Source organism: Lytechinus pictus, chromosome 1, assembly GCF_037042905.1.
Source record: "Lytechinus pictus isolate F3 Inbred chromosome 1, Lp3.0, whole genome shotgun sequence".
NCBI lineage: Eukaryota > Metazoa > Echinodermata > Echinoidea > Temnopleuroida > Toxopneustidae > Lytechinus > Lytechinus pictus.
The window spans coordinates 26,442,905-26,462,348 of NC_087245.1; the positions used below are offsets into that span (position 1 = coordinate 26,442,905).

At 36.0% G+C, this 19,444-nt stretch overlaps 1 protein-coding gene across 2 annotated transcripts; it reads right to left on the reverse strand.

Moving 5' to 3' along the window:
* Nucleotides 1–2,893: 2,893 nt before the first annotated feature.
* LOC129261260 (BEN domain-containing protein 5-like) lies at nt 2,894–19,101 on the reverse strand. Of its 2 annotated transcripts, none has more exons than XM_064099162.1 (7): nt 18,971–19,101; nt 12,284–12,464; nt 10,309–10,460; nt 9,227–9,509; nt 8,267–8,451; nt 6,699–6,912; nt 2,894–4,422 (listed from the first exon to the last, which is right to left on the reverse strand). In XM_064099162.1, exons 1-7 carry the CDS (start codon nt 19,019–19,021, stop codon nt 4,307–4,309), a joined length of 1,182 nt encoding a protein of 393 aa, XP_063955232.1. In that variant the 5' UTR covers nt 19,022–19,101; the 3' UTR covers nt 2,894–4,306. The 2 variants fall into 2 exon arrangements, with proteins under 2 accessions (XP_063955232.1, XP_063955237.1); XM_064099167.1 differs by having other exon boundaries at nt 18,994–19,100.
* Between the last annotated feature and the right edge of the window lie 343 nt (nt 19,102–19,444).

Consider the following 19,444-nt stretch of genomic DNA (forward strand, 5'->3'; position numbering starts at 1 on the left):
TATTGGACCATCAGAAATATTCTATTAGACCCACAGGAAACTTCTATTGGACCGACAGAATAATCATATAGGACCAACAGAAAACCTATATTGGACCATCAGAAATATTCTATTAGACCCACAGGAAACTTCTATTGGACCAACAGAAAACCTCTATTGGACCATCAAAAATAATCTATTAGACCCACAGGAAATTTCTGTTGGAATAACAAAATAATAGAATACAGATTCTACAATCAACTCGTATCATAACAAGGTGCTTGAGACCAAGCTGATTATCTTCTTATTCTCATTATAAACTTTAGACACATGTTTAAAATTGGTTCCAGAAGAATTTGCTTGTTATATTGAAATCTCGTTATACATCCCTGCCTATTATATCAGGAGTAGATTTGATTCAGTCAGAACCAACAACTTGGCAGTGTTACTACAGAATAAAGGTTTGAAATATCAAATGTAATCAACTTGTTGTGTTTTATTCATTATGAACAATAATACTGTAGAATTACATCAAGGTGAGCTCTGTTAAAACATATAAGAGCATTTTATGTTGGTTTGAATTTATTCAGACATATTTCGTTGACACTATTTTTCTATGTACATGAACATGGTCTTATTGCCTTTATTCCTTTTTTTTTCCTACACTGCTTAATGTTCTGCAAATGTTTGTGGTGTGAGCACATGATTTTTGCTGTAGATCAAATACATGTACATAGAAAAATAGACTGTCAACAAATACCGACATAATGATGAGAAGTTATTAATCTAAGGCATTTGCCGCAATAAACCTGATCAGTCTTCTCCAAATTCTGTGCAACTGAACTAAACAAAACTAGTAGATGTCTAATACATCAACAAGCAAATAGATTATCACATCCCCCAATGAACATGACAATAAGGTTCAATGAAAATCAAACAGAATACATCTGTATTCATACATGTACATATCACTGGCAGTACATCACAAAAATATGTTATCTCTTGTATTATATACATCTATTCTAATAATGTTACATGTACATTATAAACCTGTGAAACTCAACTACTGGTACTGGTAAACATGCAAATAGACCATCAATTCCACAACCAAAATCATATCCACTAAATATAACAAGGTTTTTCCATAAAATCAAGGTGAATACATCTGCACTCCTAACTTCAACATTACACATAGATGGCAAGCTCATGTATTGTACTATCATTAATATCACAAAAATGTTTCGTTTGTAAAATATCTGTTCTATAACTTATACATGTATCTTCCATCTGTACAACTCAACTAAACAAAACTAGTAGATGTAGGCCTATAATTATAACCAACGTGTAAATAGACTAGCAAATCCTAAGCTGATGTAATATCCAACAAATAAAACAAGTGTTTGATGGAAATCAAGGTGAATACATCTGCACCAAATAACTACGTTGTTGGATAAATACATACATGAAATGGCAAGGTCATATATTTTACTGGCAAACATTTGTTTTCTCTTGTAATATGTATATCTGTTCTAATACGTTTCCATATAAAGCTATAAATCTAAGCAACTCAAGTAAACAAAACTATACAAAATCATCAATACAGGTATATAAAAAGAATACATAATCATCTACTTGTACCCATTTTAAACTCTAATGCATATCCATACATGGAAAAAAAATGTGAAAAGAAAATGCTATAAAAAAATATGGTGACCATGCATTAATTAATGCAGGAGATTCAAGGATCGAAATGAAAAGAATGCACTTGTTCTTTACTAATCCCCTACTGATTAACATTGCATATGTGGATGGCAAGTATTTTTAAGCTACTAAACAGATAATTGTCCCTTTTACTTGTGGTAACAAGTGGTCTTAATTGTACATTATAAATCTGCACTGTAACCAAAGTAAACACCAATATTCTAAAACGCCAATGCAGACTAGACCGCATTAACGGCTTTCTCAGCCCAAATTAGGTTTCGATAAAATTATATGACTGAATTACCCGTGAATATTATATGTCATAGCATATAAAGTGAATGAAATTGAAGTGAACTTTGGCAAGTCATACAATATTTAAGTTGTTTAATTGGCAAACATTCACAAGATTTTTTCTGTTTGGAACATAAATGATACACTTTGATAGAGATGTTTTGCTACTGATTTAAGAGAGGAAGTTCATCATGGAAATTAGTGTTTCAAAAGGCAGAAAAACAGAAGGTGAATATGAATGACAACGGAAAGAAAATCCACCCCAAAAAAATGTAGTTATGAGAGTTAAACCATGGAGCTAAAAGGGAGATGATATCTAAATTACGCTGATATATATGCATCTGTGAGACAAAGCAATTCTTTCAAGAAAAAAACCCAAATTATGGCATTTACATGCATAGGATATGGGAGAGCAGCTCATAAATGATGTATCAAAATCCACATGTTGAATATTCATAACCTTGTTTTTCAGTAGATTTTCAAGCCTCATTCATATTTTTCTTAAACCAATCAAACTTCCCCTTTAAATAACTGTGGTGTAAACTATTGAGGTAAAACAGGCTAAAACAGCATTCCGTATATCTGATTCACATTTTATACAATCACGAAAGATGAGGTAGCCGTATGCTTGTTTTTGTTGTAGTTAAGTAAAATAAGTACCGTAATGTAAAATACTTTGAATGGCAGACTTCGCGAGTTTTTAATAGATTGCACTGATTGTAAATGTTATTTGGCAGCAACTGAAATATAAAACTAAAGTATACATACATATATAGTTTCAAAATAAATAACAGGTTTTAACACATGTATGTCTTCACATCATACAAGTACTGAAAGGGCAAATACAGCTGCATACACGTACACCAATATCAATAACACATGTAGTCATGTGTTATAAATTGCATTTTTTTTTTTTTTTTTTAGCTTTTAAAGTTTAAACCATGTTTTATTATCTATTTTTAAATTACAGATATCACATTTTTTTTCATTAGAGGTTGGCTACCGGTATAAAATTATAATACACCAAATAGATTGAGGTGACATCCCATTCAATTTTGACACGTTCTATATCCAAATGAACAATATGACAGCCAGGGTTCTGAAAAAAAATTGATCTACACATGTAATCATGGTAAATGAATTCAATGAGAGTGATATCATATAAAATATTAATGTAATGAAATTTAGTATAGCTTTAACACAAGAGGCAAGGACCCCCTGTACATTTGTATCCATATATTCTAGATACCTCTATTTGTGCAGCAAGCTTTCATGGCAGAGTAAAACTAAGGCACTTTTTTATATGAATTTAAAAATGTTTAGAGCATCATGTAGAGTGCAGCTCCAAAAACCTCCATGCTGCATGCAACAATAATTTCTCAAAGACTTGTGTAATGTATTGCAACATACATACAGCCTATACAGGTACCCTATACTATGCTCAAAACTTTATAAATTTGATATCACAAGGTGCTTAATAGTAATCTGCCTACATGTAGGTTCCTTTGAAATTGCATAGACCTGTGACATAATCTCAAAAATTGGAGACTAATACAATTTATATGAAAAATGCATACATGGAATATTAATGCCTTTCCAAATTTTTATACATGTACATAATGATAAGCTCCAGGGAGTAGTTTTTCTTACAGAATTTGATAAGTATTTGTGGCCATACGAGAAAAGCTCTCAACTAAGTTCCCTACAGTCCCTATGTAAAAATTTGCTACCCCAAAGACGTTATGTGTAGCAGTCATCTAAAAAATGTGGAGCAAAATGTGATGCAATACCAGGAAAACTTCCCTGAGCTATGTAATATATTTTTGTGTAAGATTCAATGTTAATTATATTAAAATTTAATGAAATATTATAACTATCAAACCGTATAACAAGCTGGGTGACGGTTACACTGATTGTTAATCACTGATTCTGTTTTATTTTCAAAATGAAATATAGAGCTATTTGCTGGGACCCTCTGTCATTTAATATTGATTATTATTGATATTTACTTATTCTATTACTATTTTTTTATTATTATCATGCACAATTATATTGATTTATAGCACTAATTATAAAGTTGTATATTTTATCTTGATCTTTCAATATTAATCTTTGAAATATTATATTTTTAGACTTACCAAAACTAAAGCCCAGCTTTCACTATAAAATATCACTGAAATATTTATTGAGAAAATGATATGATTTATAGGTGGGTTCAAGATAGAAATAAGTTGGACTATCCAATTCAATAAGTTCTAATATTTAAAAAAAATATCCTCCCTCAGTGAAAGTGGTCCCCTCTCAATGTTAGATCCATCTGCCAAAACATACAGTCTTAATACTTTCGAATGTCAGATATCTTCTCTCTGATGTAGCCATTGAACTTCCCAAGCTCTTTCTTGTATTGTTCGGGACTTAGCAGCTGCTTCTCTAAATGGTAGGCGAAAAAGTCTAATACAGATATTGCAGTAAAGAAAAGACAAAAGAAAAGGGGGTTAGCAAAAACAAAGTTGTTATAGGAAAGAATCTGCTGCACAAAATTTTTTGACCATGCCACTCACAGAGTTTATACTTTATAAGTCTCGCGCATCTTTCTAGACCAAATTTACGACGCCTGGGTACGCGGTTCCAAAATCACGCAACATTTTGTAAGTGCATGTCAGAACAAAAATTGTTCCAAAACATGGTTTTGTGTACAAAGTCAATGCAAATTGAGTTTTCTCATCTTATTCATAAAGATATGATTATTTTTACTTTAAGCAGCTGAAATAAATTGATTTTAGCATAATTATGCTTCAAAAAGGTTGTGCAATAAATCTGGTGAAAAGACAAAGAAAAACAAAAGGTTGAAAAACATAGAAATACATAAAACAATAAAATACATAAGAAATGATTTCCAAACTGAAGTTTTTTCTGTGGCTGGGGGGGGGGGTTGATTCAACCCCCCCTGAGATCTCGGCCGCCGATCGCGCGAGCGCCGCAAAAATTTGCTCGCTGGTAGTGTGCGATGTAATCTACAAGGCTGTATGGTAAAATTTTCCCAAATAATGAGATTTTATTTTATATGAATTAATTATGCTAATTTATGCATAAATCATACTTTTTGCTCTAATTCACTAAATAAAGCTCCTAGAATGCTAATTTTTGGTAAATATATTCTTTGTAGCATTCCTAACAATGGCAATTGAAAAAAACTTCGGTTTGGAAATCAATTTCTTATGTATTCTATTGTTTTATGAATTTCTTATGTATTTCTTTGTTTTTCAACCTTTTGTTTTTCTTTGTTTTTTTCACCAGATTTATTGCACAACCTTTTTGAAGCATAATTATGCTAAAATCAATTGCTTTCAGCTGTTTAAAGTAAAAATAATCATGTCTTCATGAATAAGAGGAGAAAACTCAATTTGCATTGACTTTGTACACAAAATCACGTTTTGGAACAATTTTGGGTTTGACATGCACTTACAAAATGTCGCGTAATTTCGGAACCACGTACCCGGGCGTCGTAAATTTGGTCACAAAAGATGCGCGAGACTTAAAAGTATCAACTCTGCGAGTGGCGCGGTCAAAAAATTTCGCGCGGCGGAATGATCGCAGAAAATGTGGAGGGGGGGGGGGGTTGATTCAACCCATCCGGCCATTTTAGGGTTAAGAATGCTACAATTAATATTTTACCAAAAATTAGCATTCTAGGAGCTTTATTTAGTGAATTAGAGCAAAAAGTATGATTTATGCATAAAATAGCATAATTAATTCATATAAAATAAAATCTCATTATTTTGAAAAATTTTACCACACAGCCTTGTAGATTACATCGCACACGAGATCTCAGGGGGAGGGGTGTGTCAACCCCCCCCCCCCACTCCCCCGGCCACAGAACAGCCAAAAAAGTCCGGCCTTGTTAGGGTTAATGAATTTGAAAAATGCACATAAATTAGCATATTGAATGAGTTTCAAAATTCTGTTAAAGTTTTGAATTCCCTTGTGCAAAGAAAACAGAACTTTAAGTGCGAAGTGCGAAGAAGAACTTTAAAGGAGAATGAAACTCTTGGAGCAAGTTGGCTTTTGTGAAAGCAGAAAAATCAAAGAATAAGATCAACAAAAGTTTGAGTAAAATAGGACTAGCAATAGAAGAGTTATGAGCATTTGAATGTCGAGATCACTAATGCTATGGAGATCCTCCCATTGGCAATGCGACCAAGATCTATGATGTCACAGATGAACAACTCTCCCCTTTTGGACACTGAAAATATACCCCAAAACATCTCTTTTTGCTCATTCTAATCATATGGCAAACGATTCATCAATGATATAATGTTGTGAAACCTCTGTACTTGTCCTCTCATAATGAGAACACCTCACCTTGTGATAGACACTATAAAAGTGAGAATATAAGTGAAATAAGTACTAAAGTAATGAGGGAGTTGTACGTGTGTGACATCACAGATCTTGGTCGCATTGCCAATGGGAGGATCTACATGGCATTAGTGATCTCAATATTCAAATGCTCATAACTTTCTTTTTATTCATTCAATCTTCCTCAAAATTTCAACAATATGTTTCTTTGATTTTTCTCTTTGATATGGATTCAGCTGGTTTCAAGGGTTTCATTCTCCTTTAAGTGCGAAGAGGAAGCATTTTAAAATTGTGGACGAACGACAGATGCCATGGACTACGCTTATCTGAAAAATTAAACAAAAGGAAAGAGAAAATTTAAATTTTGTTACCTTTAACTGCCTGCAGCTTTCCTGAATCAAGTGCAGGCCGTACTGCATGGTCCTTGTATCTGTTACACGTCTGTCCAGTTACAGAACTTTCTCTTAAAAGAGCAGTTCCAAAGACTGCAACTGCAAGGTTTTTAACCATTAGGCTATTTTTAACCTGCCCAGTTATAGCCTCCATTTTGTCTGCAGGTATGATTATTCCTGCTCCTAAGGACACCTAGAAATGAGAATGAACATACAGCAGGAGTTACCTTGATTGCAAACAAATAATAAATTTAATACCTATCATTGTTACTTGATTTTAAATTCATTATAAGCCTATCCCACTTTTAATTATTTTTTACATGAAAGATTGCTCCAACCCTCATATCTGAATATGCCATGTGTAGTTAGGTCATTATTATCAAAGACATGATAACTTTTGTAATAAAAGCTTGCATGTTACACTTTACACATGAGCTTGACGCCAACATAGGCAGTCAGTAGACAGGTCCCCAAAAAGTAGCTTCTTTCATCCACGTGATATTCATGACTAACAAGATTTTTAGTATAACTTGCCCATTGCTGCTCTGAATATTTATCAAATTTCATGTTTCTGGTATCTTTGTAAAGAGGAAGAATTATTCTTTCAGATGATTTGTTTGAATTTATTCAAAAAAATGTAATGTAAGTGAAATTTCAATCTAAAACATACCGGTAGTCAAAAATAATTATTTTCATCAAGTTGTTGTTTTAACACTTCATTTCTGTTCAAGCCCAAATGATATTTAAACGATGACAAAGCTGATGATCTAAGCTTTAATATGATATATGATTCAAAAGAAGATTTGGTTTAATTGGGTCAAAATCACACTTTTCATAGGCCAAACATGTACAGAAGCTTGAAAACAAGAATACTTCACTCTTATGGCCAAAGATACCATGTACCCGCTCAAATTCCAAAGGTTTCAATGCTGGGGCCTATCCAAGGTCACACTCTCAATGTGGTAAATGTAATCTCCTTAAATTACATGCACCAATTGTTTTGAAACCTTATTCAGCCAATCAGAACTCTGGATTTCCTGCTACTCTCAAATGTCAGAAATCTTGTCTTGTATCTTGATGGAAAATTGTGATCTTGACCCAATTAAAAGGTCCCACATATCGAGAGTGATATTGTGAGAAAGTACAGAATCTCGGCTTTGTGATGATATAAATATCATTGAGGCTCAAAATAAAAAGTTTTGCACCATTTGCAAAAGAAAACAGGGAGAGAAAATTCAATTTTGAGACATCTTTTCAGACCTAAAATTCACTTATCAAAATAGTTTAGACAAAATAAATTACCGATATAAAAGAGTAACATCTACACTTTCTAATGGTACAATACTATCTAATTTTTCTTGGTGATAAAGTGGTTAAATTCTTAGAAAGAAAATCTCGCAATTCATGAGATTTTGTAGGGAGGACTCAGCCACGAGAGGATCTGGCCTATTTGCTCATCACAGGAAACCGCAGCCTGACTGTAGGTAAAAGCCACATTTCACCAAGACATTAAGTCGCTCATTACTACAGTGTACATTAAAACTTACTTGACCATCATCAGGCACATATTTATCTTCGAGAACTGTTGGTGTTGGTAGTTGTTCGGCTGGTGGGGGGGTCTGGATTGGTGTGGGTCTAGGTTGCGGAGCCTTGAAAAGGGGCGTAGTGTGTTGTACAGAAGTGCTGGAGGGGGGCTGTGTGCGTGCCTTCACAGTTGGTATCAAGGGTCCCACTTAAAATAAATGACAAAGAATATTCACAGAAATTAAAGTTATAATACTAGCAAAATTAGGAAACAATATTTTTACACACTTCAAATTTATTGACCCGATATTTTCTATCTTTCCGTGTATCAGTACAAATGTGCTACAAAAACTAAAACATAAAGATGAAAAGAGCAGAGAAGAAAAAAATTGAATTAAAAGAGCTTTAATACTTTTGTACACAGGAGAGCTAAAATACAGAGTATTAAGCTGACCCCCCCCCCCCAGAAAATCAAAACCCCCAAAAGCTGAACTCTCACATAGTCAATTTGGATCATTCCTTAAACTAAATCATAACATGAAAAAATATGTTTAGACATTCAGGATGTGACTTCGACATCTGAAAATTAAGGGGATGAGGAAAAGGGAATTTTGTTTAATTTTCTGTTCATTTCGGATTTACTTTCAAAATTTTACTAAAAATTGAGCAATGAAACATCTACATTGTATATGTGGTTTGACTCACTTTGACACAATAAAAAAATTAAAACGTTGAGATTATCATAGTTGCTCTAATCTGAATACAAAAATGGTAATAAATTCAATAAAAACATGAAGGGGTAACAATATATTGACCTTTCCTCAGTTTAAACTGCTGGGTTGCAATAATTGGCTGCGCTTAAAACACATTTGACTTATGAAGTACTAGTAATAAAAACTTGCAAACAATTGCGGAAATATGATTGACCTAAATTAGAGTTAGAGACATTTCAACATTCATACTTTTTTTTAAAACCTGAATACCTTTGTTTAGAATTTCTTCTTGAAGCCTCCGATTCAGGGTCCTCAGTTCCTCCAATTCTTGGGCGATAGTTCTCTTTTCTTTTTCTAGTTCTGCAACTTTTTTTTTCAAGGACATGCAGTTACCACAGTTGGAAGCACTGGCAGACACACCAGTGTTTGGGGTTGTTTCTTTCTTGGGTGCATCGGTACAAGGGAAAAATGTCTTGCGTTTCACCATCTTTTCTTGCAGGATACTGTCCAGGGCTGTTTTTTTGGCTGTAGAAATGTGGGCGTTGGTGGCTTTCTACATGTACAGGTGTAGATGAATTAAAAAAAAAAGAAAAATGTCAAATCAGGTACTATTGAATAATTTCTGCATTCAACCTTCAACTATTCTATATGACATCGCAACCATTATAAACCAAAAACATTTGTTAAATGAAAATTTTGCAAATTAGTGTCGGCCTTTGTGGAGGCATTGAACTCACAAAACAGTGATAATATGCACATTCTAGTCGGTATGCAAATGAGGGGACTGCTGACATCACTCACTCACTATTTCTTTTGTATTTCATTATACATGTATGAAATATTTATAATTTTCTTGTCATTGGCATGTGAAACAAAGCTTTATTCCTTCCTGAAAATTGGGAATCACCATTGTTTTAACAATGTGTGGTTCAATCATGAGGGTTTTTATTGTCAAATCTGTAAAAATTGAAATATTGTATAATTATTTCAAACAATAATAAACAAAGTAGAAAGTGAGGTACATCATTGACTCTCTCATTTGCGTATATCTTAGAATTGTGCAAATGGCCGTTTTATGAAAAACAAGAGAAACTTTCTCATTTTACATCAGATTTTGATGAAATTTTCAGCATTATTCGATTTTTCTTTGTTGATTCAAAGTATAAACTATTTTCTGGGGTGGACTGAACATTTCTCCAAAGCTTGCATCCAGTTGAGAATTGTAAGTTAACTTTGGTAAAAACTGAGATGGGTGTAGTGTGAATTCACATTATTAGAATTCAAATTGTTGTTGTGACAAACATACTTCATCAACATATCTGCAAGGATATTCTATTTTCTGCATTCCTTACCTTGGCAACTTTTTCTTCAGCGAACTTTTGTTTCAGGGATAGTGGCACAGACTCCTCCTCATCACTTGCCTCCTCCACACTTGACTCAACAAGCTTTCGGACCCTGATTCTTGGCCCATTCTGTATTCGTTCCTCCAGCTTTTCCTTTGTCTCTGAGGATAGATTTATTAAAGGAAGAAAATAATATTCAGATTGCGATGAGATGCAGTTTGACAGGCCAGGGGCGGTATTCTGAAAGCGCTAAATTAACTGCAATATTTGGTGAGCTGAATTCTCAATTAGAGTAGGCTTAAATACATGTACATGTAGATCTCTAAGTCTTGTGCAACAGATTTAAATTATACTCCTGAGTCCTGACCCTTATCATCAGATCATACTAATAAAAAAAAAGTTTTGAACACAAACATGCTTCAGCTCTGACAATTAAATTAGCAGGGACAAATGTGGCCAAGACTGGAGTCTCACATTTTAAAACAAATCTAGTTTTGTCCGCAGCCAGCTTAACTTTCTACGGCATCTGGTGTTTTATTACAAAACTCATTCCAGGTTACATGAGCTGTGCCTGTACTGTGATATGGTGCATTTCAAGAGAGCCATATTGCCAGTGCCGCTACATCCAAAAGTCATGAAAGACACCACAATATGTTGGCCAATTGTGTTTATTCTTTGTTCTAGTCAGACAAGTGCGCACATCATGTCTCTCAAGCTGAAAAGTGGATCATATGATACAACTATTTTCGTGATCAATGCTGCATTTAATTTGGAGTGCGCAAATTTTTTTTGAGATTTTGCTGCTACACGGAGTCTAGACCAAAAGCTTCGGTCTGTTATGTTGGTTGTTCAGCTGAACTCCGTTGGCTTCACTCACCAAATACAGAGACCGAAGTTCTAGCGCGATCTGTACAGGGGACTCAATGGCCATATGTTTATGTGTATTTATTAAGTTCGGATAAAACAGGGCAGTGAAGTTGCGCGACAGCCGAGGTTAGTCACTGTTTTTTTATCCTTTTAACTTGATTTTCCCCTTTTTTGGCAATTAATGCCAAGAGGGAATATTAAATTAATTTGCATTTCGGTCGCGTTAATTTTCAAAAGTTTGATTCATTAAAGACAAAAATTGAAGAGCCCCGACAGGGGGATTTTGCATTGTAAGTCCCGTATTGGTGGCTGCACAATAGCGAGTCGTCTGTGTATGAGGAGAAATTTAAAAAATAAAAAAATGTTAGAAAACTCCTCGAAACATACGGCTGCCAGCTGTCTACACGGAGTCATAAAATGTTAGACCAAAAGCTTCGGTCTCTGTTATGTTGGTTGTTCAGCTGAACTCCGTTGGCTTCACTCACCAAATACAGAGACCGAAGTTCTAGCGCGATCTGTACAGGGGACTCAATGGCCATATGTTTATGTACTTAAGATCGGATAAAACGGGGAAGTGAATTTGCGCGACAGCCGAGGTAAGTCACTGTTTTTGTTTCTTTTAACTTGATTTTTCTCAGTTTTTTGGCAATTGATGCCAAGAGGGAATATTAATTTGCATTTTGGTCGCGTGAATTTTCAAAATTTTTACTCATTAAAGACAAAAATTGAAGAGCCCCGACGGGGGGATTTTGCATTGCAAGTCCCCTAATGGTGGCTGCACGCTAGCGAGCCGTCTGTGTATGAGGAGAAATTAAAAAAAAATAAAATGTTAAAAAACTCCTCGAAACAGACGGCTGCCAGCTGTCTATAAAATGTAGGCCCCTAACTGTTATACTGACTTTTTTTTTTACTGTACTACTACTATGTAGATCAATGATCTAGAGTCTATTTCTACAATGATCTATATATCATAATCATATAGTATAGGCCCTATAATATATGGCAAGTTCCCCCAACGGCCCAAGCATGCCAAGTCCATGAAGAAGTCTGCGCAGTCTTAAAATTAAAAGAAAAAGTTAAAACAAAAAGTCTTAATTTTGTTGTGAGTTTGGCCTACCTTCCAGCAGTAGAATCTGAGCCCTGTAGTAGTCAAATTCTTTGCCCTCCTCGTTGTCTAAATCCATGGGTTCGACCCCATCTTTGTTCTTGCTACTAACTCCTACATGTAGGGTCCTCTTCAGTTTCTTTGTCGATGTTTTCTGTGAGGTGTCGCCGCGCTCGACGACCTTCTTCGCCGGCTGCCTCCAAAGCACATAATACACCTTATCTTCGAATCAGGGACAACTCGGACCACGGGACATCTCGGACCGTGGGCCGAGTTGTCCCACCCGTTTCGTGATTTTTTTCCCACAAACTTGCGTCTATTTTTCCGTCAATTCGAAATTTCTTGTAATGATTTTCTAGAGATCTGGTCTGTTGGTAATGTTCTTCACTTTCTATTACTTTTTTTTCGCTGAAGTTAAAAAAAAAAGTGTAATTTTAGGCGTTTTTCGACAGCTTGCGATTCCCATAGGCGCGCGTGTATTAACTGTGTTGGTGCTCGGCTCGGCCCCGCTCAACAACTGACTTGATTTTGTGATCATTTCTCCTCAAGTTACCACTTTTATCGCAGAAGATGGACTTTCTTGTATTCCATTCACTCTAATTATTCATCACAAGGATAAAATTCGGTGTATATGCACGATTCTGTTAAAGTTTTTCACCTTTTCTCTCTGGTCCGAGTGGTCGTAAGAAGCGAACAACCGATGAACGGTCCGCTGCTCTTCATCGCAATTCTACGTAGCTCGGCCGCCGAAACTGGCGGGGTGGGATTCAGCCCGAATCCCCAATGGAAGTGGGCGTGCACAGTCGAAGAGCTGAGCTTGACTGAGTGAGAGAGAGTGAGTGAACTGGAGCTAGGCTCTGCTTTTTTTTGGTAAATATATATATGTATTTTTTTATTTTGTCTATATTGATTTTCCCTGGTGTAGAGCTTTAATATTTTAATAATTTAATATGCTTCAATTTCTTTGACTGAGTGTGACTGTGGTGTGGATGTTTGAGTCGCACAAAAAATACTTTTACGTGGGTGGGGGCTCGGGGCGATTTCACTCCTGCCCCCAAAATGTGAAAAAATATCTGCGGTGTAGATGTGTGGGCCTGCTAGGCTGAGGGTATAGCCATCAATAAAAAATGTTTTATTTGGGGGCTTAATTTTGAATTAAACTATTTTTTACAGGATTTAAAAAATAAAATGATGTAATTCATTGTGCCCCTTTCCATTCCTTGTTTTTCCCTGATTTACTTTCTTTAATTTTATTTCTTGGTCTTAAGGGTGGATGTCAGGCTGCCGGGGTGGAATTCAGCCGGAATTGCCAATGGAAGTGGACATACTTGCACAGTAATTAGCCTGGAGACTCGAGCCTTGCCCTGCAGTTGTGAATATTTTTTCAATCAAGTTTTAAATACTCAGTTGGCTGGTTCAATAAGGGCCACTCAGTCTTATTCCCATTTGAAATATAATCAGGGGCGGATCCAAAATTTCCCTACATGGCCGGGGGGGGGAATTTTGTATAGGAATTTTTTGACAAAAGGTCTTCACTACCAAACTTGAATCACAGTAATTTTTTCCCCAGGAAAAATTTGACAAGCAAAGAAAAAAGGGTTTTCAGTTGCCTTTTGAGTACCTCTAAACGGGGGGGGGGGGGGGGGGGGGGGGGCGGATGTGCCCCCCCCCCTGATTCGCTACTGGAACTAATGTCCATTTCATTCAGTTTTTCTTTTTTACAGGAGGAAAGAATAGAGTAAGAAGTTTGGTGTTTTGTATTTTTACCAATTATTGTTTATTCAATATGAAATGTATTTAATTTAGTATAATTTCCAAAAAGCATCACTTAATTAACTTATTTAAATTTAAAATGTAAACATGAATAAAAATTGTGAACTTTGAATGAATATATTCTGTAAATTGTAATATTTTTAAATCATATTTTATCTCCATTCTTATCATTGTCTCCTTTTCTCTTTATGTTCATCACTCTCATTTCAATTAAATATATATTCTGTTACTGGTATAAAAAAAAAGACAACAATACTAAACACTGATACATTGATCAATAGAAAAAAACAAAGAAAAAGAGGGGAAATACAAAGAAATGACAGGTACATGGAGGGGGGGGGGGTAACAACAAATCATGCTTGTCTGGGTTTTAAAAACAGGAGAAGGGTGGTCAATACAATATTGCAATTAGCAGATTATGAAGAGGGTTTTGTTTTTATCAAATAATTTTTGCAGTTCCTTATGAAACTTTGGAGTGATGTTGTTTTGTTTTTCTTTAATAGAATATCACCCATTCTAGAAAACTGAACTCTGTATCTAACACTAAGTTGCCCTAGTGTTGTTTTCCAATCTACATTTTCTAGTTCCTGGTATCATAATTATGGATGTAATCATTTAAGGTGTACCAGTTAGAAAAGTACTATTCATACAATGATACAATACTATGTTCATTGACCCTAAATGATATTTGACCTTGATCATGTGACATTTCAATGATACTTGATTACCCCTATGTCCAAGTTTTATGAACCAGATCCATACACTTTCAAAGTTATGATGGTTATTCAACAAATACCCCCACATGGCCAAAGTTCATTGACCTTGAATGACCTTTGACCTTGGTCATGCGACCTGAAACTCGCTGCAGGATATTCAGTGATACTTGATTAATCTTATGTCCAAGTTTTATGAACTATGTCCAAATACTTTCTAAGTTATGCTGTCATTTCAGAAACTTAACCTTCGGTTAAGATTTGATGTTGACGCTGCCGTCGGAAAAGCGGCGCCTATAGTCTCACTCTGCTATCCAGGTGAGACAAAAATCATGATACAGTGATGGAAAAAAAAGTAATAGAATAAATTTAATCAAAAAGAAAACCACATGCTATGTAAAAGAAATGAAATTCAAAATCATAAATTAGTCATTTTTATTGAATGAAGAATTTAATTTATTGATAATTGGAAAAAAGATGAACCCTATTTTCTTTCAATGGAACCCAAATAGTTGTAGGGCCTAGTATGATTTTTCATCACATAACATGATTCAGAACAAAAATCAAGCCATATGTGACGTTTTGGGTTTAATATCGTGTGGGACGGAATCTACATGACGGCATTCGTTGGACGGATTTTTCTTCTTAAATCTATCTATCTCTGCTCATCCTCATATCTTTCATTACCTTCATCCCTCTCATCAGAGGGATGGAGGTAATTAGGCGGATGGGAGGAGATTGACATGAGAGGAGGGATGAAGATGATGGGAGGATCGAGGGGTGGAGATAATGAGATGGTGGGAGGAATGGAGATGATGGGAGCAACCGCGTAGCCAGGATTTCATTTTGGAGGGGGCGGTAATCGCACGCGAAGCGTGCCAACACTTACAGAGCGCGCGAAGCGCGCTCCCTAGGGGGTGGGTGCAGGGAGGGGGAGTTTCCCCCTCCCGCGCGAAGCGCGAAGCTTTTGGTGTTTCATAAATTAAAATGAAAAGGAGCCGTCTCTCTTGTCTCTAGTACCTATATCACCTCCAGTTCAGTTGACAATATTGTGATTTTGAACCTTTTTTTCATGAACCTTGTTTTCAAAAGTGATTGTGAGCGAACGCATAAAAGGGGAATACAATGGAGGAAATTAAAATAATAACCCCGCGCGAAGCGCGGAAGCTAAAGCGTTTTTTTCAATTTTTTTCTGCCATGAAAAAGGTCCCGATAAAAGGGTATTTTCAAAGATATATTGAATACTTCCCTTGGAAAGATCATATTTGATTACAAACGATTTAGCGACAGTGCATAACTCGCAAAATAGAGGAGAAGAAGTGTATATGCAGGGAGGAAGATATTCCTCCCCGCGCAGAGCAATGAAACTCTGAAGTTTCAAAGGGCGGACGTTTCATCAAATTCAGATATCTCTAATACCCCATCGGGTCTAATTCGATTGATTTTCTAAGATTATTGAACTTCATTACAAGGAAAATAGTGCGCAAAAAGTTGAAACTTCTGTGATTCATTGAAATTATATAAAAAAGGATGCCTAATTTATTTGACTTATACTGAAGCGCTTCATTTTGAATTATAAAGAACCCTAAGTGTCATTCAAAATTTCAAACTGAGTGCGCAAAACAGGACAAGAGATGAATGTGCAGGGAAACGACATGAAGTTTAATAGAATTTGATAATAAATATTGTACTTTTTTATCTAATACGACACGAATTTTATACCTTCCTTTTTTTAAATTAGGAACCTGTTTGCCCCAAAATTATGGTTGATTAGTAATGAGCTGAAAAGCAGGAGAAGTTGACTTTATGGAGGTGACGGCAGAAATTGATATAAAGATTTTACCCGCCCATGGCCGACCCGTCCAGAAGTGGCGCAATCAATTAAAAAAAAAAGATAACTTCATATACTTCGGCCTAACCTTACTCTAATTATATGCCCTAATGCATAAATTTGAACTTTAACTGGCAAGAAACGGGCAAGAAACACATATAGCTGAGGTGGAAAAACAGGGTTCGAGAAAGGATGGGGGAAACAATGGAGAACTTCAATATTATCATTTAACCGCGCGCCGCGCGGAAGCAAAATTCATATATAAATTTAGAGCAAGAGAGAAGGAGTTTCTCTTTTGAGAAAAAAATAAAGAATAAAAAGAAAAAAAAACACAAAGCTACCTTTCTTCCCTTTCCTCCCTTCCCTTTTCCTTTTCTCCCCTCTTTTTTCCCTTCTTTTTTTTTCTTTTTGGGGACGTTTTGGGGGGCGACCGCCCCCCCCTGGCTACGCGCCTGGATGGGAGAGAATGAGGCGAATGGGAAGAGCATCCCTTTCAAGAAAATAAATCAGGGAGGAACAAGGAATGGAAATGAATTGAATTATTTTTAATCCTTTAAAATAAAAATAATAATTAAAAATTAGGCCCAGAAACAGAAAATTGATTGAAAAAACCCCCCATATTATTCACAACTACAGGGCCAGGCTAGTCTCCCAGCTCAGGCTGTGCACATATGTCCACTTCCACCATTGGTGTTTCCGGCTGAATTCCACCCCCAAAACAGTCGTGTGGCTTACTCAAGTATAAGCCACACCACTTGAGTAAGCCACACCACAAAAAGGCACAGAACTAAACTTAAGTTCTACACCAGGGAAAATGAATTCCAAAAAAAAGAGGGAGCAATTGAAGCGGGCAAGCTTGTAATGGGGGCGCCTTGTTTCCCTTACTCAAGTAACAGAAAATTGATTGAAAATAAAAACATAATATTCATAACAGCAGGACCAGGCTATATAGTCGAAGGCTGTGCACGTATGTCAACTTCCATTGGGGTTTCCGGCTGAATTCCACCCCGGCAGCCTGACGTCCACCCTTAAGACCAAAAAATGAAAATAAAGAAAGTATATCAGGAAAAAACAAGGAATGGAAAGGGGCACAATGAATTAAATCATTCTATTTTAAATCCTGTAAAACTTAAAAATAATTAATATGAATTGGGGGTGGGGGGTTGAGTATCAAAATTTTTTTAGGGGGTTTGAACGCCTGTAACCACCCCCTGCGTACGCCACTAAATTGAAGCATATTATTGCAACTTAAAACTCAGCTCTCTACACCAGGGAAACTCAATATGAAAAATAAAAAGGAAATTTATATACAAAATAAATAGGCCTAAAAATAATTAGTTTAATTAAAAATTAAGCCCCCAAATGAAATATTTTTTATTGATGGCTATACCCTCAGCCTGGCATGCCCACACATCTACACCGCAAATATTTTTTCACATTTTGGGGGCAGGAGTGAAATTGCCCCGAGCCCCCACCCACGTAAAAGTATTTTTTTGTGCGACTCAAACATCCACACCACAGTCGCACTCAGTCAAAGAAATTGAAGCATATTAAAATATTACAATCTTAAAGCTCTACACCAGGGAAAATCAATATAGACAAAATAAACAAATACAAATATATATTAACAAAAAAAAAGCAGAGCCTATAGGTACGTCCCGACCCCTTTCTTCAAGCTGTAGTTCACTCTCTCTCACTCAGTCAAGCTCAGCTCTTTGACTGTGCACGCCCACTTCCATTGGGGATTCGGGCTGAATCCTACCGGTACCCCGCCAGTTTCGGCGGCAGAGCTACGTAGAATTGCGATGAAGAGCAGCGGACCGTTCACCAGAGAGAAAAGGTGAAAAACTTTAACAGAATCGTGCATATACACCGAATTTTATCCTTGTGATGAATAAATAGAGTGAATGGAATACAAGAAAGTCCATCTTCTGCGATAAAAGTGGTAACTTGAGGAGAAATGATCACAAAATCAAGTCAGTTGTTGAGCGGGGCCGAGCCGAGCACCAACACAGTTAATACACGCGCGCCTATGGGAATCGCAAGCTGTCGAAAAACGCCTAAAATTACACCTTTTTTTTTTTACATCAGCGAAAAAAAGTAATAGAAAGTGAAGAACATTACCAACAACAGACCAGATCTCTAGAAAATCATTACAAGAAATTTCGAATTGACGGAAAAATAGACGCAAGTTTGTGGAAAAAAAATCACGAAACGGGTGGGACAACTCGGCCCACGGTCCGAGATGTCCCGTGGTCCGAGTTGTCCCGACCCCTTATCTTCGTGGTGGGTCGATTGATCAAAGTTTTTTATCTCATTTACTCTGACGATCGCCGTCGACCCACACTCCCGAAATTTCACATATGCGAAATTGTGAACCACCATATTGATCTCCGGTCGAGTACCGTATATTCCTAATAAACGTCTTCTCATATAATTCACGAAGAAATAGAGATGAAATATCAGCTATTGAGATTGTCCGTCCATGCACTGCAGATGAGAAAATCGCACTGAACGTGGAAAACGTATTTGGTCGAATCGGCGCTAAAACAATGGCTTCCGATTGGCTATTGGTCGGTCTACCAATTTAGCGACCGAAGAATATGATGCTTAATTGAGATCTTTATTTTCATAATATTTAATAAAAAATATATAAATATATAATCCTTGGATTAAAAAATAATAATAATAAGAAACAGATCTATTTCTTTAAAAAAACAATGAAAATATATTTCGTGATTTTGAACTAACCGAGTCGAGTCAAGTTGCGCGCGCACGTAGGATACGACGGTTGAAATTCCGGATTTCCCCTATCTTCCTTCTTGTTTGTATTTTGGCGGGCGGCTATCGAATTCT